Source organism: Catharus ustulatus, chromosome 2, assembly GCF_009819885.2.
Source record: "Catharus ustulatus isolate bCatUst1 chromosome 2, bCatUst1.pri.v2, whole genome shotgun sequence".
NCBI classification, from domain to species: Eukaryota; Metazoa; Chordata; class Aves; order Passeriformes; family Turdidae; genus Catharus; species Catharus ustulatus.
In genome coordinates this window covers 108435957-108457563 of record NC_046222.1, presented here as the reverse complement: position 1 = coordinate 108457563, position 21607 = coordinate 108435957, and the positions used below count along the sequence as shown (strand labels likewise).

Below are 21607 nucleotides of genomic sequence, written 5' to 3'. Positions count from 1 at the left end.
TCCTTTCAAGTTAGCAGAAAGAATATAAGAAGGAAAAAGTGATCAAAAAAACAAGTGCTCTTATGTAGCCAGGTATGCTGTGGAGCTGGGAAAGAAGGGAATCAGATGGACATTTCAGTGCTCCAGCTGGGGCTGACTTGGATGGGCTCATTCTGTGACTAAGTGGGGACAGAAGGGTCACTCAGGACTACAGGGTGTAGACAGAAAATGGGGAGTCAGAGGGAAGAGGCACTAGATAAAGGAAATATCTGCATTCTATCATATAGGTACTTAATCCTAACATAAGGAGAAGCAAGGCTTCAGCAGTTATCAGGCACATTGGGCTGGGAAATTGATTCAGGACAAGGGGTTCAGCAGCAAGTCTGCTTCTTTCAGCACTTTTTCTTTAAATATCCTAGAATTCATCAAACAGAAGATAGATTACACTTTATAATATAAGCCTCCTGAGGGGATGCTGCTAAAAGGCTGTCAGCAGAAAGAAAAAAAAAGTGTTCAAAGTGTGCATGTAGGGTTAGGGACTCCACATTTCAACTCATCTGCAGCTGGAGATGAGATGCATTTGCATTTGTTCCCCTAGCTGAAGACATAATATTCATTGCAAAAGCTATTTCAAAATGGTTCTAGCCTCGTTTTTTATTCACACATAACCCATATAAAATTTAAAATTATATATTAAAAATACAGATACATTCAAAAATTTTATATAGTTACATTTCAAACAATTTTTCCTATGTTCAGTAGGATCTGCAGAGAGAATAGTTTCAGTTTCAATTGTGTTTGTGTCAGACCTTCAAATAAAGACCAGAATATACTTAATTAACTGTAGTGCTGATGGGTTTTCTGCTCAGAAATGCCTTTACGCAAAGCATTGTGTACAGAAACAGAAATAAAATTATCCCTAGCCCAGAAAGCTTACTTGTCATGGTTTCAGCATCACTCTACTCTGCAAATCAGTGGCTTTTGTTAATGATCACCGTCATTCTCCTGACATTTAATTGAATACACTTTCTTTGGAGAAATTAAGACAGGCAGTAGAAACCATGTTGTTAAGTCCCTCTGTCACAGGGATCTAAGAATGGTCACAATAGCAACCAGGGATTCCCAACTGCTTTGTAAAATGCAGAAATGTAATCTTCAGCACTTTGGATTATGGAGATGTCTCTCCTGCTTGTCTCGGCGCTTTGGCTCACATTCCCTCAGCAGGGATTTGTGACAGCCTCAGGCATTGTCACTCCTCTTGGTCTTTTTTCCTGCTTCACAGTAGTGAGAAGAGCATTTGTGCAGGCACCTCAGCCACCACTGTTTAGAGTCCAGGTCCTTGTACAAGCTCCCATACCTTGAATTACCAACTGGAGTCTGTTACTCATTTGGGACGAGGTCAGCAACCCCAAGGATGAGGGAATACCTAAATCTGCAGAGCTTCTCTGAGTGCCCACAACACCCACGTCCCACATTCATTCCTTGTGATCATCTGATTGGTTATTACAATTTTAAAAAATTATCTGCATGATCTTTCAACTGTGTTTCCATATGTTAATCCTTCCTACCTTGAGGAATCATAAATAGGATGGAAGTTACATATCCAGATGCTTGCAGAACTGGGCCATAGACTCAAATGTAATAAGCCCAAAGCCAGGCAAAAGTTTGACTATATCTGTTTTCAGACTAAGCAAGACTAGGTTTTACTCACCGTTTCTGAGAAAAGACTTTCTTAGGACAAGCGCATATTTAAAATGAAATCCAGAAAAGCCACAAAAATTAGAAAAAAATTCAATGTTTGGGATGTGGTAGGGTTTTTCCCCTTTTATGAAGAATATGCCTCTTCTTTCTTGTCATAGTAAAGGTATATTTTACTGTTTTTACAGTTGCAAGAGACAAAAAGAAATTACATTAAAAATCAAGTTCTCCATGGAAAACCCTCTCACTGGCTACAGGGAGGAAAGTAAAGATTTTTACAAATATTTTGTTTTGTTTATCATCTCTGATACCAATGGATGCTGAAAGCGTAGCTCTGTAAAACTACACTCTTAAAAAAATAAAGGGGTAGACAGAATATGCTCAACTAGCACCTCCATGAGACTACACAGCAGAAAAATATTCCTCACTTTTAATTCAAGTACATTCAAGGATGGAAAAAATGCTGTATGGAAAACTATCTTAATGGAATTTAAGTGTTCTGCAATATGTGGAAAACAAACATATTTTAATAAATTGCTGCTTTCAGTGGCTGAATTTATTTCCAAGAAGGTCATAACCATAAAGTAGAAAACTAATTCTTCCTTCAGAGCAGTGGCAAAAGGGGAACAGAAAATAACACACTGAAGTGTTATCTTTGACCTCTTAGATGAATGGGCAGAAGGCTGTAGGGGTTTTTTTCTTCTTGTTTTGTGGCATCTGTTTTGGTTTGGAGCTTTGTTTTTAAGGTTTCCTTAAAAAAAAAAACAAATTAGTATGTTTCTCACTTTTTTAGTTTAAAGAATTATCTGCAAAAACATTTAAACAAAACCAATCATGCCAGCAATGCATTTCTATTAATTTCTTAATTAACTTCTTAAGTGTTTCCATCCTTCTTCGGCAATTGGGAAAAAATAGGTGCCTAACTGTTTAATTTTCATGTCCAAGCACCTGACTGCTCTGTTCACTCCTTTCCTATAGGCATTAAAATGAGCACAGCAGTATGCAAGTCAGGAATGTAAAATATGAATCTGTTCTCTGTCCCTACCCTCCTCAATGTCAACTTAAACAGCTTTCCCTTTCCTTCTGAAATTTCCTGCCTGTGGAGATGGTAAGGGAAAGGAACTATCTTGTGGATCAGAAACCTAAGCCAATTCCTTTCAGAACAATTTTTGCCAAATCTGAGTGAAGATTGATGCTCTAGGTAACAAGAACAAAAGTAGGATGCAATACAAAAACTGCTGTTAAAATTCAGCTTACTTAGACCCATTCCTTCCAGTTTTTTAACAATAATTTGCAAATCTCCTTATTTGGATTGGTTTGTTATTCTGCCACGAAACTTTTCCTGTCTCTAATGAGGCACACAGTGATATTTTTAAAAGTCTTCTAGCCTACAATATTGTTGTACTACCTTCTGAAACTTGAGAGTACAGGCAGAAGGGTGCCCTTCTGGACTACCTGTGGTAGCTTCACAGAGCCTCTGGCTGCCTTCTGATGGCTCTGAAATTCTCTTCCTTGATGGTATGCTGGCTTTGGCTGGGGCAGCAAATTCCCTTCATAGTAGCTAGCATGGGGCTGTGTTTTGGATTTGTGCTGGAAACAGGGCTGATAATGCAGATACAATTTCCCTATTGCTGGGAAGCGTTTGCACAGTCAAAGCCTTTTCTGTCCCTCACCCCAACCCAGCAGTGAGAGGGCTGGGGGTGCACAAGGAGTTGGGAGGGGACACAGCCAGGACAGCTGACCCCAACTGACCACAGGAATATCCCACACCACAGGGCATCAGGTTAAGCCTAGAGAGCTGCGGGAGAAGGAGGAAGAAGAGGATGTTCAGAGATAACAGCATTTGTCTTCCCAAGGCACCCTTACATGGGATGGAGCCCAGCTTTCCTGTAGATGGCTGAGCACCTGCCTGCCCATGGGAAGCAGTGAATGAATTCCTTATTTAGCTTTACCTATTAAACTGTATTTATCTCAACCATGAGTTTTCTCCCTTTTACCCTTCAGACTCCCCTCTCCCATCCCACTGGGATGAGTGAACTGCATGGAGCTTAGTTGCCAGCTGGGGTTAAACCAAGGCAATGGGGCCTACAAAACAGACACCACCTTTGGAAAGTTCACAATGCCAGATTAAATGCCAAAGAATTTGCTAAGGCTGGGAGAAAAGGGGATGCCGAACCTGATGTTCCATTACTCCCACATTTTATTACTCATACAAAACTGTATGTGAACAGTTGCCACATGTGTTAAAGATTTACAGATGATTTTAAAACCAACTAAAAAAAAACTCACTGAAAAAACAATCTCAACTCAGATAATTTTTAAATGAGAAGATTTAGCTTAAATGGATAAAGCAGAAGTAGAAGTGAAACTTCAAATTTCCAGTGAGAGCACCAATCAAATTCTCAGAATGGCATCACTGTGTCAGAATATTTAGTGTTTGTTTCAGTCAGGGAGATTTTTGGTTTCTCAGAAAAACTTTTGGGTCTCGGTAGGTGGTGCTGTAGCACTTCAATCCACCCGAGGGACAGACCTGCTTCCAGTGCTGAAATAAATTTCATGCAGTAGTGTGACACACAAGCAGCGTCACTTCACTGCTTGAGTGGAAAACTGGCGGGAAAATACTAAAAAAAAATACCAAAACTATGCTGAAATTGTAATTTAAATGCTTACATAAACCTGTAGTTTAGGTGACGTTTAGAGTTCTCATGTCAGGCACAGGTATCATCATACCATAAACGGAACAAAAGAAAATGGCAATTACAAAAGAGACCTACAAAATTATCGTCCCCAGCCCTGTGTCACACTCTGGCTCCTGCCTGGCACACACCCACAGTGCTGACCAGGCTGTGGCTGGCCAGGCACGTCCTGTGGCCCTGGCAGTGGCCCCTGCTGGGCAGGGAGTAGCCCACACCACAGCCTGTGCTGCCAGGGACTCATGCTGCTCCCTGACACAAAAGTGCAGCCAGCAACTGTTCATTCCTTAGGTCACATCCAAGGACCCACAGCACCTGGCAGCGAATGCTCAGTGCCTCCTGCCAGCCCTGTTTCGTGCCTTGAATAAGGATTAGCACTGATTAGAAACTGATTCCACTGCATGAACAAGGCCTCATCTACTAATTATTCTGTTTAAAGGACTTCCTTAAAAATTCTACTCAACTGCTACCCTTCTGTGGAAAGCTCTGTTTTGGATAACTCGTGCACAGCTGTAGGTCCAGAAGAGTTTGCTTTGGTTTACAGTTAGGGCAGTCTAAATTTCAAAATCATCTCATCTTAATCAGAAGATCTCTCAAAGCTCTGGTTATTAAAAGGACATCAGAAGAATCTTTTCAGATTAAATTGTACTTTAACTGTAGATTCATGACCCAAGAAATACTTAAGACACACATAGGTAGTCAAAGAGCGATATGCTAGTTTTATTTGTAAAATACTTTATTCCTAACAGCAAAATACTTTAATTGTACTTTACAAAAGTTAGCAAACTTTAATACATTTGAAACAGAAACAAGAAAACTATTTCTACTTAAATTATTAAATTTTCTTTTCAAGACGGAAGGTATAGGTATTCACCACATTTAATAGAGTTCAGCAACAGACATGTCAGTCAATAAATATATACTTCTACCATTAAAATCTGTGAATGGCAGTGAAAAAAATTCATAAAACTACTGAAAAAATATAAGTATTTTTTGCTTTTTCTGAGGTTTAGAACTAATAATATCTATACACAACAAAGTTCTTGGCACTTACAACAAGGACTGTACAGAAAGTAACAGAAGAATGAGTTAATAGTACACCAAAACAACCAAATTTGCAGTGCAACATTTCTACCAAGAAAAGAAAATCAGAAATTCAGTCTGTTTCTTGAATCCTACAGAGGACTTCTGCGAGGAAGTAGCAGGAAGAACTTAAATTACCAACTGATTTCATATTTGATAAGGCCATTGCATATCCTAAGTTGCGATTAAAAATGTCCTATTCTCTGTACAATGAAGACTATCTGTTTTTTATGAACAGAAGTTAAGTGAGAATGGGCAAATTCACTGTTTTATCCTATTGCTAACAAATAAACTATGAAACCTTTGCCTTGGAGAAGACAGATTTAGTTAAATCTAATTCTGCTATGTACAGGTGTTATTTTGGAAGCCACAGTTTCTACAACTCTCAGAGGTAAAATCCACTCCCTATGCCAGTCTTCCAGGTAGCTCCCTTCTATGAAGAAACTGGACCTCCGAGACTGCACTCAGACCCAACAAAAGAGGCAAGGCAAGCTCACACAGCCAGTACAGGCAGTGGGAGGACCATGTGGCTGATGCTGAAAAGCGTGGAACACAAAGGCTTATGCCAACAGTATGGAGTTCAGCAAGGCCAAGTGCTGGATTCTGCAACTGGAACAGGGCAGCCCTGGCTGCATGTATAAACTGGGGAATGAGAAGCTGGAGAGCAGCTGTGGAGAGGGTCCTGGGGGTCCTGGTTGATGGCAAGTTGAGTATCAGTCAGAAATGCCCTGTCAGCCAGGAGGGTCAGCTGTGTCTTGGGGGACATCAGGCACAGCATGGCCACCTGGGTAAGAGAGGGGATTGTCCTGCTCTGCTCTGAGCTGGGGTGGCCCCACCTCGAGTGCTGGGAGCAGCTTTAGGCACCACAATGTAAGAAAGACATTCAGCTATGAGAGAGGGTCCAGAGGAGGGCCATGAGGATGGTGAAGGGTCTGGAGGGGAAGCTGTATGAAGAGCAGCCTGGAGGAGACTTCATTCCGGTCTTCAACATCCTCATGAGGGGAAGAAGAGGGGCAGGTGCCGATCTCTTCACTCTTTGTCCTGTGACCAGTGACAGGACCCAAGGGAATGGCCTGAAGCTGTGTCAGGAGAGGTTTAGGTTGGATATCAGGAAAAGGTTCTTCACCCAGATGGGTGGGCACTGGAACAGGCTCTCCAGCGAAGTGCTCAGAGCACTAAGCCGACAGAGTTCAAGAAGCATTTGGACAATGCTCTCAGGCACATGGCATCATTTTTGGGGATGATCCTATGCACTGTCAGGAGTTGGACTTGATGATCCTGATTTCTCCCTTACAACTCAGTATATTTTATGATTCTATGATTACTTCCTTTTCTGAAAACAAACAAAAAACCCCAAATAACAAAGAAACTACCCAACAAAACACCCCATTAACTTCTGTACAGTTGCTGTTCTTGAATTCTAACTTAAATGAAACTAAGATGTGAAATTGAATATATATGGCAATTAATTTTAATTCCTTTTTAAAAGTTGAACATCCAAGTGACTTTTAAAATTAGTTTGCTAAAATAAGTTTGTTTTTTTTTTTTTAAATATACAACTTAGTGCACTAATAAATCTTAGTCTTGCAGAGAAAGGCAAGAGCATGAACATTTATTATTGACAGGTGCTTTTCTGCATCTCATAGCACCTACAAGGGATTTGCTAAAAATGTGAAGCCTTAGTTACATGAGATGAGATGGTAGAGTTCAGGATCCTGAAGAAGTATTTTCCTTAAATTTAATTAAGAAAAAACAGAACCAACCATGGGACTGTTTGTTTTGGATTTTTTTTTTGTCCTTTTTTAGAGCTAAATCAGAACAGATCAGTGTAACTGATGCCTTGAGAGGTTACCTAGAACAGGGGCTAGTCAGTGCTAAAGCAATAAAGTAGGTATTTAATAAAAAGGCCTTCAAAGCATACACCTCGGGCAGTACAAGGTGTACTTGCTGTGGCTACACTCAAGATGGACCACCAGCCAAAAATTTTCACACTTTTGTAAGTTTTGGTCCATTTACAAACTTGGGTTAATTGTCCAATTACAGCTTCAGTTTATGAAGTCCCATCCTCCCAGACTGCTCTCCTCAATTTGCTGTTGTTTACACTTTTTTGGCCTGAAGCTGCAACGGTGTCTTTGGTTATTGGGCTGGGAAAGGATTGTTTTGTCTAACCAAACTGTGAACACTTCATATGACGTTCAGAGTTATATACTAATACAGTACAGAATCTGGAAAATATGAAAGCTAAAACTTAAGGCATCATTCTCCCATACATTACCAGTTGTACTTATATTGTTGTCTGCCTCTTATCCTACAAAAACCACTGATATAGGAGGCAAAAATGTGAGATCATACAATCATTAAGGTTGGAAAAGACCTCGAAGATCATCAAGTCCAGATACAACAAGTTAACTAAATGCAATTAGAAATGTTTTTTCCTTTCTGATATTTTTGCTGAAGATATTCAACTGTCAAAGCAAATTTCATTCCTCATACACAATGAGATAATTTAGCTGGCTATGATTCACCCTCCAAGGAGGACCAGTCTTTACTCTTTTCCATCTGCTTCTGCTGTACTGATGCACAGTGCATCTTTTCTAATCAGATTAATCTTTCAGATTCAATGAATCATGAGAAGAAGATGCTTTTAGGAGAGAGCACATTGCAAATGCTACAGGGAGCAGTGAAAATAATTTGCGAGGAGCACAAATGCTACCTATACAAAGAGTTAGGACTCCCAGAGCCTTCTGCTAATTCTGGTCTCATGAAATGATGCTATTTAGTGCTGCTGACAACTCAGCTGAATAGGACAGCTAGATGTTACAGGTTTCTACATGGAATGAATAGAAACCTGCTGAATTGAGATTTGAGACACGCTAGAGAGATTCAATGTAAGAGATGCCTTTCACTGCCTTTACGGAAGTGGCATCCTCTGGAGGACTCTGCCAGGGCTCCGTGGCGGATTCCAGACGTTGCCTTTTTAAGCTCATGTCTGAGACTGCGGATTGAGCTGTTCATGGCACCCACGCATGCCTTCCAATCTGATCCAGTTTCACTGAGATCAAAGGATGGAAAATTTTCTTGAAGAAAGTCTAAAAATAAACAAGTATGTAATAGTGAGTTATCAATTATTTATGCAAGCTGTATACTCTTTCTGGGTGTAATTAAGCTAAAACAAGTGCATGCTACCAAAACAGGACAGCTAGGCATATTACAAGCCTTGAAAAGCAAAGCAGGGCAGATACTGCTTTCCACCTTTCTGTTGAAAATGAGTAAAAAAAGGTCTAAGCATAAAAACAAAATATGAAAAGAAAACATGACAAAAACAAAATATGAAAAGAAAATGTGTGTGGTTTTGATGCTTTGAAGTGCTGAGTAACTTCAGCTTCTAATGTGGTTAGCTAGCAAAGAGAAATCCTGGGTTCCATTTCAGAATGACCAGTATTAGGCAGGACCAAGCCCTCCTTCAGAGGATCTCTAACAAGTGTATTCACTAAAATTAATCACAACAATTCAGCATAACACAGATGTACAGGGACAACGGTGACAGAAAAAATGTGAGAGCTCATTCCTTACCATACTGCAAATAAGATAAGTAAACAAACACTTGAGTTTGGTAGCAATGACACAAAAAGGGTAAGACTATGGTACCTTTCTCCCCTTTCATGAGTAAAATGAGTAGTTTAAAACCAAAACTAAAATTGGCTTTTAAAGTTATTGAGGAGTGATTGTCCTGCTGAGCTGAGCTGAATTACGTTTTCTCCAAGTAACCCTGTAAAAGACTTAAATAAACACCAAAAAGGAATTCTTATCTGTACTTTTAAACCAAGACAATATTGCTTCTCCTTCTCTGGTTAACATCTAGATTTACCTTCGTAGTAGAAAGAAAGGTATAGCTAGTAGATATTGTCTCAGCTCTGTTCTTCCACATAGCAATAAGAAAAAATCTCTTATAATATCATTGTTTATAGTCAGTATTTTAACTTGTAGTTACAAACCTGGAAACTCATTTTGCCAGAAAAACTTTGGTCTGAAGGAAGAAAGTAACTGAGATAAAAACTTGTGCTCTTGCAGTTCACTCCACTCCAGGAGGAAAGATAAAGGGAGACTAAGTGTGCCTTAGGATGCTCCTGTTATAAACTATGCTGACAAAGGATACACTACCTGTTGGCTGAAGCAGCAGCCAGGCTCTCTTTACTTCCAGCCTCAGCAGTAAAGTAAAGAATTCGTGATCTCAGTGGAACAGCACAGAACTGGAATTTGTACAAAGTCTTCAGAGCCTTTGTACATGGCCCACAAAACAATTTTTAAAATAATGTATTTTCTTTCATCAAAACTGACCAATTTTGGGGATTATAGTCAGGCTGTGCAGGGCCCCTTCCTGCTCTGCAAGGTAACATTCATGGAGCTGGTGCTGCCATCCAATCAGGCTGTGTTAATGGAAACAGGGGCAGGTATTGTCCTCTGGTTCCAGAGCCAAGTGACGTCTTGGCTACAACCACAACATACAGGATTTGTCTCTCATCTGCTCTGTAGCCTACATGGTGTTACTGCAGTCCTAAGACACACTTTTGAATGCTCCTTAGGCTCAAAATGTCAAGAAACAAAATATGTCTATATGTGTCCATATATGCTTATATATATAAAAGTGGAGACGTTTAAGTGTCAAAGTTTCCCAGGTTAGTGCTTGCCATACTGGGAATGCTTTCTGGCATGCTCTGTCCCTCAAGCTATGCCCAGACATCACCCCAGAGGGTGTGTCACAGCTCCACTCTATCTAGCATGAATGCTGCCCCCTCAGAGGCAGTTCTTTTCCCCACTTGTCTCCCCGATCCCAATGGGTGGGGTGGGGAAACAGGACAGGAAGAAGGCGAACGAGCACCTGTGTGGTGTTTAGCTACCTGATGGGTTAAAACACAACAGTTGTTAAATTCCACTTCACAAGCTCTCCTTGTTTCCAATCTCTAAATATGGCTTTTTTGCTCCAGGGCTCAGTTACCAATTCCCTGCTCAGCCCAACCTGTCCCCCCATAACTCTCTCAGTTCTCCTAAGTGTGAAGATGGACTCTCATGTGCTTGCAGAAGTCTGTTCTTACAGATCTGTCAACTTCCCTGAGCTTCTCTCCCATTCAGAGCTGTCCCTCACAAGCTCCCATCTGTGACTTTCCAAAGTATGTCAAAGTGTGCTCTCCCAAGCTACAGAGCCTATACTCAGACCCTTCTAACTCTGCTCAGGGCCTTGGGGCCCATGATTTCATACTCTCTGCATGCAATGGCACCACCACAACAATGCTTCTTGTGAAAGGAACTATAACCTGCTGTACATGACATCTCTGTTTTCTGCTTCATCTACACAGCCCCTGTATCAAGAAATTATCTCTGATGTCCTCACAATCCTCAGGGACTGCTCCCATCTCCCACTGCATTGCCCTTTCAAGCTGATGTAAAGAAAATTGAGTTTTCCCATACACACCTGGTTCATGATCTGGAGAATTTCTTGAGCTAGTAAAATGTAAATTAATCTACTTCCTCTCAATTTGTTCCACTGCTTGCAGAAATGCCTGTAAGAACAGTTTCACAGACTAATTTCTGAAGCTGTAAGATTTGTTCATAGGATATGAAGTTAATACTCTTATTAGTTTTTCCACATTATGATTTACCCAAGATTTTCTTACTTACCTCTGAGTGCACTGATTTTATTGGAATCCAGTGGGCTCATGCCACGATCAAGACTACCATACACGTTGCTTCTCACCAGCACATCTTCAGGGAACATATGACGGATTAGGTAGCGAGCTGACAACTCTGGCCGCGTCTTCCCCTTAGCGACGTAAATGACCGAGAAAGGCAACTGAACATTGTGTAATGGGCTCCCAAGAGGTTCTAGAGGAGATGTCACAGAGGGAAGAGAGATATTGTACTCATCCAACACTGACCATGCTTCAAAGTGGCTGTATTAAATCAAAATTAACACAAAAAGTTCACCCAGAAACTACTCTACTTGCTTGGAAAGACCAGAGCAAAACTGTAACACTACAGTTACTGCTAAGTGAAATATATTGCAGACCTGTGGCCAAGAACACCCTGCCTGGTTTACAACCATGAACAGTACTTCTGATATGACTTCAGCAATGCAAGCTGCATTGTTAATTATTGCTTTCTAACTTGCTTCATCTCATGTGAAAAGATGATGCTTTTCCAAGTACATAAGCAAACAGAAGTTCTGCTATTTCAGTGCTATTTCTGCTTAGATCCTGTAAGGGGAAACAGAAAGAGTGAGTATTTTTTAACTACTTCTACCTGACTTCACTGCAAACATTAATAAGAAAAAATGCAAAATTTTTAGTACATAAAGAGGTCTGTGGGATCTGACTAAAAAATCTTGGGTGCAGGAGCAGATCTGATACACCCCCAAAATTATTCTAATTGAATAAATTACTTCCAAGGGCAACTAATCTCAGTTCATTTTCCTTGAGGGTCTCTAAGTATCAGATGCTGTACATTCTTTCCCAATGCATTTGTATACTGAACACTTCCATTAAAAAGGTGAAAATATAAAGGCTGCTTTAAGATTTTTATTGTCCTAAAGAGTCAGTTTTGCAGAAAGATATGTTTTTTCTTCTGAAATTGCAATACTGTTCAATAGATATTCTGAGCTAGCTTACTTTTTGAAGGCAGAATATAAAAGTAAAAAGCCAGGGCAACTGAACAGAGTAACTGAAGCTGAACTTCCCAATGTCACAGTGGATATGCATTATGAGACACGGGTAGATGCAAACATATATTCTGTTAGCCAGGTATAATGCTCTTGCTCATTCCCAAAAAGACTTACTAGGTATACACCAAGTGACTGCCTTAAGAGAAAAAGAAGACTCACATAGTTCAGAAAACCCTTTTACTATGCAATTATACCAACAGTACCATCTTCTGCCTCTCATTGAGCATGCTAAAATGCAACAATTCCAGAAAACAAAAATTTCTTTGTTTACCCATAGGTTCCAAAGAATGTTTGCTGAGTGAAGATGTGTGGAAAGCTTCTGGAAACTTATCCAATCCTGAATTCAGCAATGTGTCAGTTATGGAGTTGGTAATTTTCTGAAAGGTTTGAGATTTGTCTTCACTATCTTCATTATAATTTAAATCTACACAATGAGATGTATCAGGAGCATCAGACACTTCTTCTTTCCCCTCAGTTGTCTCCTGAAACATTTAATGAGGTTAGAACTTGCACTGAGAGTAGCCCACCAGTTTTCTAATTAGTGTTCCAGTTTACTTCACATTTAGCATAAATTAGATCTTTGCAGTATAGTTACTCCTGAATTTCTATCATGAAAACCACAGGTAGAACAGTTAATAATTATTCAAAGATGTACACAGAACATTTTAGAAGTTAATGTAGTTGGAGGTGTCTTGGGAGTGATGTTTCAGCCAATATAAAACTGAAATGCACGGCTGAATATATGTGAATTTAAAAAAACCCAAAAAGTTTGCAAAAACAAGTGCTAAGAGCTACTTGTTTTAAGCTCTCAGACAAGTTTGACACTATGTCTGGGCAACATTTGCAGTGCTTTTCTTTTAGTATCCTATGTCTGAACACTTCTTAATTGAACTCTGGACACAGGAGCAGAAAGAGGCAGAGCAGAAAATGGCATATTCCAGTATTCCCCACATGGAAGCAGTGCTGCACTCAGCATGCCTGTGCTGAGCAGCACAGACAGAACCAAAGGATTTCCAACACAGCACTTGTACCATGAGGAGGTCAAACAATTAATCTGAGAAAAAAATGCAAACTTAGTACTTAATAAATCATCACCTTAGGAAAACTTGCTGGGTTTGCTTTGGTTTCAGAGCGCAAACAGCGGATCATAGCATTGACGTTTGTGATACAGGTTTTCCAGTCTTTTCCATGCTCGCTCAAATCATAGGTTGGAAAGTTAGTTGCAAGAAACTCTGCATATAAAATACAGAAAATGTTTGAAGTTTCATGAGAAAGCCCAGTATTTCGAAGTATCCTAACTTAGAAAGAAAGTTAGCTAATGCTTCATGTTTATTGTTCTCCATTTATAAGCTTCAGATTTCCATCGATAAATATAGTAAACTCATGTTTTGAAAATAACCAGCACTATGAATTCAAGATGTTCTGTGATACTTTTTGTGATGCTGTGAATAATACTTTTATTATATTAAATATTTCCTGGTAGAAGTTAGGGGAAATGTGTGATTTATCATACTAACTTTAAAAAAAACCCCAAAACCAACACCACCTTCATCCTCCCCAAAAGAACAGAGACAGGGTAATGCTGTTACTGCAACTATTTCATAAGGTTTATAAAATCTCACTCTCAATTTTAACCCTTTAACACACACATGCCATGGGATCTGTGTAAAAGACTTGACATTTATTTTAAAAAGCCCCCTCCATCTTCACCACTTCTCACTCAAGAGAACTGAAAATAAGAGTATTTCAAAAACACCAATTAATGTTTGTCCCAAGTATACCATGGCTATAAACCAACCCAAATCAACCAAACAAAAAACTGCTGACAAAATCCATGGCACACACAAACACAAAATAAACTGCAATTAAAAATTTAGAGGCAGCAAGCATGACTGATGAACATGATGCACATAAAACTAGAAGAAATCTGAATAGTTTTATACATTCTGAAGAGAAATGAACATTGAGAATTACAAAGCAGGATTTTCAAAACAAAAAGATACTGTAGAGTGGAGCACATCCACGATGCCATTTATCTGCTCACCAGTTGCCAGACAATGATTAGCCAGAAACATACAGAAAAGGACTCCTTTTAACTTCAAAACTTCATTAAGTATGAAAGAAGTAAATCTGTGCATTTTGAAAGGTAACATACCTCTTATTGCAGCAATTTTGTTTGGATCCAATGTCCTGCGCCCTCGTGCGCTTGCTCCCATAACGCTGCACAACAAAGTTTTCTTGGGGAACAAGACACGAACCAAGTGGCGCGCTGCGTACCTGGGTTTAGTCTTTTGCCGAGCCTTCACCAAATGGTTTCCAAGAACTTTTACATTTCTTGCTGGGTCACCAACAAACTCTTTTGTAAAACAAAAACATTCAAAGAAAAATAAATTAATCCCAACCAAGTTGTTAAAAACAGAACATTTTTTCAATCTCTTTCTCTTGACTCTGAGAGTATGTTCTCTACTACAGTTAATTCTACTGTGTATTACTACTTATCTTTGCTCCTACAAAAGCAGCTTTAAATTGGAATGGTAACAGAAATATATTTTTTATTCACATTAACCACCAGCTTAACTAACTGAAATCAAAACACCCAAAAAAACACATTAGACACCTAATCGTCCACCAATGTTCACATTGGCCTATTTTACATACGTGCAGATGTCAGGTGTGTTTTCAAGATACTGATTCATGAATAGTGGCATATCCATACACAGAACTGCTAAATCATAAATTGCTTACATATTTTTATATAGACATCTGAACATTTCACCAACTACTCGTGCAGCTCTTCAGCTGAACAAATGTATTTTTTAGACCAAAAGCAATGAAGTCAGAGCTTGGTCTTGCACATAACTCTGGGTATTTACACTTTAGAAAGGCCTTAGTTTTTAATACATGTGCTATTTTATATGTGTATCTTTACTGTAATGCAATGATCTACATAATTCTTGTTTTTCTTTGGAATGAATTATTTCGAAAGAAAGTAAACACTGGAGGATTTGAGTACAGAAAGGATGTTTCACGGATAAAATCCTCCACAAGAAGAAAATAGGTATTTCCTATGGATAGCATGCACAGACTACTTGTGAATTATACGCACAATAAAAAAGATTACATTAAGAGAAAAAAAAGAGAGTCTAGAGTTAAAAGAACCCAAAGCACCTACTGTAAATCAAAGGCTTTAGCCTTTGTTTCTGAGTACTTATCACAAAGGAACTCACCCAAGTTAGGATTGATTAAGACTGAAGAAGATGGTAGTTCTTCACTAATATTCACATCCTCAGATGAATTTCTGTATTTCAACTCCACAGCATTATCTTCCTGACTGGGCTCAGATGGTGTTGGTATGGACGGTGATGCCACAGGTGAAGATGCAATGTTGACAGTACTTTCCACAATACTGGGAGCAAGATTTGGTTGTGGTGAAAGGTCAGGCATCCCATTAGTTGCTGTGTATGATGAATGCAACGAATGTGTTGAAACTATAGTGGGGAGTGGTGGGCTCTGCCTTCCAACAGGCTGCTGAGATTCAAGCTGGAAACCACGTGGGACACGTTGTACTTTGGAATTCACTTGAACGTGGCCATTTTGTAAAGTAGTCCTTACAGCTGGGCTGCACCTTCCCTGGCCCGATGAAGAAAGGTGAAGACTTAAATCCCTTTCCATGTGTTTTTGTACTCTTATTTTTCCTGGAGGTAAATGACTGGAACTTTTGTACGTAAATCCAACTGGTTTCTGCAAACATGATTCAGCAAACAATTAAAAGGTTAAATTAGACATAGCTGATAATATTTTTTATTTTTAGCAAACCAGGAAAGCTAGATTTTAGTAATTATGCTATTGGCAGCATACTCTTCCTTGAAGTAGTCCCAGTCATTAACTCAGAGCTACCTACCACATTTTAGCTCTCCCTCTGCAATATTCTATTCTCATTTGTTTTTGCAACACAAAGAGTTTATCTGGTCAATGTTTTTTAATTTTTTTCCACCTGGAGTGGTGGCAAAATTACTTTCTAGACCTCTGTAAAAATAGGCAAAATAAAATTTAAAATTTTTCAGTCATAGATCCAGTCATTGGCTAATGATTTTCAAGGAATGTGTCTACTGCCATGCTAGCTCCCTTCAAACAAGAAAAAAAGCCACTTTCTCTTCCTTCTTTACTTGTTAGCTGAAAACATGAAAGATTCAGGTCTCATCTACAATGAAGATGCCAAAGAGACTGAGATGGACAAACTGAGAGCTGCACTATGCTTTCCATTGCTTCAAGTACTTTTATTAAAAATCATACAGCATGCATTCTAGTTCAAAACACAAGTCACTGAGCAGGAGCCACCAAATGTAGATGACACATGTGGATTTGTTTTTTTTTATTTTGTTTAATTTTGGTGGTTTCGTGTGTTTGTTTAGAGAAATCTCATAATATTTCATCCTTGTACCTTAAAAAAAATCTATGACCTTAAGGAAGTCTTAGGTATCTGAAAGTTTGTCAGTTTCTTGAGCTTTTGGAGTTCATCTAATAAAAAAAGTACCTTCACCTCAAACTATTCCATTAGCCCTTCAAAAATACTGCAGTGGTACAACTATGAAAAAACTCAACAGCATTCCTGATGGTTTTAAATGGCAGAACCTAAGAAAAACAGATGGCAGGTTGCATCTTACTCTTTAGAGGGATAAAACCCTCCAGAAAGAAAAAGAAAAAAAAAAGAAAAAAAGAGAAAAAGAAAAAGAAAAAGAAAAAGAAAAAGAAAAAGAAAAAGAAAAAGAAAAAGAAAAAGAAAAAGAAAAAGAAAAAGAAAAAGAAAAAGAAAAAGAAAAAGTACAGGTCACTTTTAACCCCAAAATCCAAACATTAAAGTATCTGCCATCCCACATATCAGAGGGGAGGGTAAGAGCACAGAGGTTTTACAGGATTCATTTTCAGGTGATAAGATCAGTTTATTCCCTGAAACTTCTGGTTTGTGCGGACAGCACAAGCTTGGCCTTGACAATAAAAGTACATACCGAATAAAACCTAGTATCCTACTGATAGCTGACAGGTGTGAGAAATCCAGCTCCATCCACCCTTAAAGCAAATGGCCTTACTGCTGTCTTGACATTTCCTGACAGCAGACTAATCTCTGCCACATTAAAAGCTTTGTAGTGTTGATGACAAAAAAATTCATTATGGATTTTATGACCTATTTAAAAAATCATGTTAGGCTTTCCTTTTCAAGATCATTGTTAGAAATACTAAAATTGTTTCTCCTTAGTTAACAGCAGATTGACCATTTAGGAACAAAATTAATACTGTGTACTCACTAGCAAACATTTAAAATGTTTAAAAATAAGTTTTAAAAAAATAATTTTTTTATTGTAATGAACATGACAACATACTGTTGAGATCTGAAGTTCAGCAACCCAATTGAACCAACCTAACTGATGCTTAAACTCTCTTCTTACTGCAGAAACCAATAAGACAACACATCACACACTGCAAAAGTCCAACAGCAATATACTGAAATTTAGGACGCACCTACACAATTCACTTCTGTTCATGCCAATACAAATAGAATTTTACAGCATTTACCATGGCATCCTGAATTTGATGGGGATCACTGCCAATCTGTGGCCACCAGTCAATAACACAGGAAACTGAAGCTGGCATATAATCAGAAATCTCAAGTAATTGAATTGAAATAGATTCTAAGTCTACTATTTTGCTACTAATTTTAATCTTAGTGAAAGGATTGGGATTTTAAAAATAAGTATCAGAGGAAATGAGAGAATTAAAGCAAAAATAAACATCTTACGTCCTTAATACTCACAGATTTGAACAACAATGGCTTTATACGAGCATGCTGCATCTCCGAGACCTTACGATGAAGCAGGTCAAATTTTTTATCCAACTTCTGAATGGCATCATACATGGCCTGTCAACAAATATAAGACTGTAAAAAGTACTGTTTCACAAGAACCCAAATCTAAACCTGAAGAAAGTTCAATTAAAAGCTGAACTCCTTGCCTAAAACTCCGCCAACTTCCCTCCACAGCACTGCTGAATGCTTAAGGAGACTTCCAAGACATGAACACTTGGCTACAAACCACTTACAAATTGACTTCCAGTAAGCATGGTTTGAATGACTCCAGTCACACGAGTGCTCACCTGGATAAATATGGGATGTTTTTAATTTTTAGTGTAGTTGTTTTCAATTTTGCCAGTTACGGCTTCAGAAATCAAAAGGAAAGGACTCAAAAAACAACACTAGCAGGATTTTTGGCACATCTTTGGCAAGTAACATGTACTTTCAGTAGCTGGGTATGTATCATTGCCATATCTTTCCCATTACTGTGAAGTTCCTCCCAATAACTAAACTCTACATTTTGTATTAAAGCTTAATATTTCAAAATTATTCTTATGAAAAGTTCAGAGAATATGAAAGAGATTAGTTTTACTTTGAAAATATTGTATTTATGTGGACAATTAACAAACAAACAACTGGAAAACCATGTCACTGGTTGTCAGGTTTATAATACAACTCTTCCTGAAGTTCAACTAAAATTATTTAAACACTATTTCAGATATAAAGGAAAAAAAAATACCTGGCAATAACTCAGGACTTCCATAAGAGGATTCTGCTGATATCCAGTATAAGAAGCTTCAGATAAAATGCTCTCCTTTTTCATTAAAATAATAATTAAATATAAAAAAGAAAAAAAGGAGTGTAAGGTACTAATATATACACAGACTTAAGATATCACATTAAGCAAGTAAATCCCAACTTCAAATCTCTCATGTTACTTCAGCCCACCCCAAAACCTGCATCCCCAAAGCAGTTTTTCCAAGTCTGTCAAACAAAAGAAAATTCACTTACACATTCGTAGTCTGGTTCATACTCATAAATTACACTCTCACTATCTTCATATTCTTCTTCCCCGGTTCTCATCTGGGAAATAACATAATTAACATTTAATGTTTTGAGAAGTTAAATAATTCTTCTAGGAATCCAATTGGACACTTCTGGTTGTAGCCGTAATTTCATCCCTTGGCTATAAGAGGACCCAAGAAAACAAGACTTACCACAGTCATCTTATTTAGGTACTAGTGTGTTAAGGAAACTTTCCTGTCTGACCACTCAGGAACCACTCTGGTGGTCACCCAGAGTCTGTAACTGCTGGGACTGAAGCCCCTTTGCAGTGGGTGGCTCAGGTGCTCTGCCTGAATGCCTACATACTCCTTCTCAGTCAGACAAGGTTTCCAGCTTGACCTGGGTTTACTACAGCAGAGTCTCAGACCACTGGTTTCTTCAAGTAACTTTACCATTGTAGATGGAACATATATATATATATTTATATCATATAGGTATGTATATGAAATATAACCTGCATTTTTATTTGTTTATTCTAAGGCAAAACTTTCTCATTTAACTATATGTACTACACAGCCAAGCCTTTGCAACCATAGAATCACAGAACCACTTCTTAGATTGGAAAAGACCTCTGAGTCTAAATTATGAGACTTCAGTGGGTATAACTGAAAGCACAAGCTGTAAAAATACTCTACAAGAGGCAATTTTCTCACGGCTTGCAAACCGCTTTTAACCAGGAAGAATGGCACCACCACCTGGACAATCCTGACATTTTCCTTTCACTGGATGAAGGCTGATCTCATCCACCACACACTACAGATTTAATGCATCTGCTGGTGGTGTTTTCTTTTAAATTTTATTTTTTTAACTGATCAGATTTTATTTTAGAAAAGGCAGGCTGCAGGCAGGGTTGGGGGGAGGGTAGGTGATGCTTCTGTTTTGTTAACAACAGGCAGAATTCAGTGAATTGTGGAGATTATTCTGGAAGTTACTGAAAAACACCTAAAGGACAACTGAATCACCAGTCACAGTCAGCATGGTTCAGACGGGTAAAGTCCTCCTTGTCAAAGTTAATTTCCTTTTATGACAAGATGACCCACCTAACTGATCAAGGGAAGTCAGTTGATGTTTGGATTTCAGTAAAGCTTTTGATACTGTTCCTCACAGGATCCACTGGATAAAATGTCCAGCACACAGCTGGATAAACACATCATGGGATGACATCAGACTGGGGACCTGTAACTACTCGGGTTCTGCAGGACTCCATTCTTGTACTTCTCTACATTTTCATAAATGACTTGGACACAGGACTGGAAGGGAGACCAAATTTTCTGATGACACAAAGGTGGGAGGATCTGCTGACTCCCTTGAAGGTGGAGAGGCCCTGCAGAGAGACCTGAACAAATCAAAGGCCAGGCAAACTCTAACTGTATGAAGTTTAACAAGGACAGTGCTGGATTCTGAACCTGGGATGGGGCAACTCTGGATGTCTGGATGTCTGCAGGAAGCTGAAGACTTGCTAGAAGCATCCATACATAGGTATCCTACCCACCTTCAGTAGGTTATCATCAAACCACCAAACAGTGAAAGAAAAATGATATTCCAAGTAACATTGAAACTGATCTCAAAAAGTCTTGTTTGGTGAAACATACCACATTGTGTTCCACTACAGCAGAAGAGTGACGTTTCCTTTTATTACGCAAAAACGCAAATTCCATTTTTTCAGGGCTGTGGCCATTTCCTCTCTGCATGATTGCAGAATGACTCATTTGTGAGGCTGTTTGATCAGCAAGCATTGGCAAGCCTTCACTTCCTGGAAAAGTGAAGAGAAAGCAAAGCACATTAGAAAATTTGCCACTGCACTAAACATTTCACTACAAGAAAAACAGGCAAAATCACCCTTTTTAAAAAAACTTTTAGACTCCTTGATTATTTTGAATTTGTTTAGCAGCATATTATCAAACAGCTATTTATCCAATTAATTTAGATCAGAATTATAAATTTATTTTAATATTTTTTTCAAACATAATGATATTTCAAAAAGAATCAGTAAATTAATACTGATTTGTGAGCATAACTGGCTAAGAAAAATTTAAATAAAAAGTGCTCTGCAGCATGCAGGGAGAAATAAAAATCTGTATCTCTATGTGCATGATGCTGAGCTTGCTCTGACAGCTTCTTATTGTAGGCAAGAAGATACAAGACAAAAGTAGAAGAAACTCGTTTGGACAGACAGAATGAAATCTGAAGGAAAGGCACTGCTCTACAAGATACCTGTCTAAGACAGTGGTTGAATAAAACCAGTCAGAGAGAATTTTAGTTCAAAGTTCAATAGTTACATTTGAGATAAGCCTGTGGTATGTTTCGCTCATATATCTCACTATACTTGATTTTAAATAGACAATATCTAATGCTAATGCACCCAATGATAACAAAACCATATTTTACCTTTTAAGAAGCAACTGCTCCCATCATGATTCATTTATTAATAATGAAATAATGACTCAGGTCCTAAAACCAGGGTCAGCAACTGTCTATGACAGCTTTTTGGGCAGAAGTTTTAATTTTGGTGGGGTTGTTTGTTTTTTT

At 38.6% G+C, this 21607-nt stretch overlaps 1 protein-coding gene and 1 long non-coding RNA gene across 5 annotated transcripts in view; one reads left to right on the top strand and one right to left on the bottom strand.

Moving 5' to 3' along the window:
* Window positions 1–15572, top strand: part of LOC116992925 — a 122973-nt gene extending 107401 nt beyond the window's left edge. For all 4 annotated transcript variants that reach the window (XR_004417135.1, XR_004417134.1, XR_004417136.1 and 1 more), the window contains 2 exons: window positions 12446–12552; window positions 15486–15572. This is a non-coding gene — a long non-coding RNA (uncharacterized LOC116992925). The remainder of the gene's footprint in view (window positions 1–12445; window positions 12553–15485) is intronic.
* BEND2 (BEN domain containing 2) overlaps window positions 5067–21607 on the bottom strand; it is a 34423-nt gene continuing 17882 nt past the window's right edge. Inside the window, exons 3-12 of the mRNA XM_033053054.1 lie at window positions 20671–20831; window positions 19025–19096; window positions 18753–18827; window positions 17978–18082; window positions 15396–15909; window positions 14324–14524; window positions 13264–13400; window positions 12440–12650; window positions 11130–11333; window positions 5067–8542 (exon numbers count right to left, since the gene is read on the bottom strand). Coding sequence (XP_032908945.1) covers window positions 8337–8542; window positions 11130–11333; window positions 12440–12650; window positions 13264–13400; window positions 14324–14524; window positions 15396–15909; window positions 17978–18082; window positions 18753–18827; window positions 19025–19096; window positions 20671–20831 — 1886 coding nt within the window. The 3' untranslated portion in view covers window positions 5067–8336. The remainder of the gene's footprint in view (window positions 8543–11129; window positions 11334–12439; window positions 12651–13263; window positions 13401–14323; window positions 14525–15395; window positions 15910–17977; window positions 18083–18752; window positions 18828–19024; window positions 19097–20670; window positions 20832–21607) is intronic.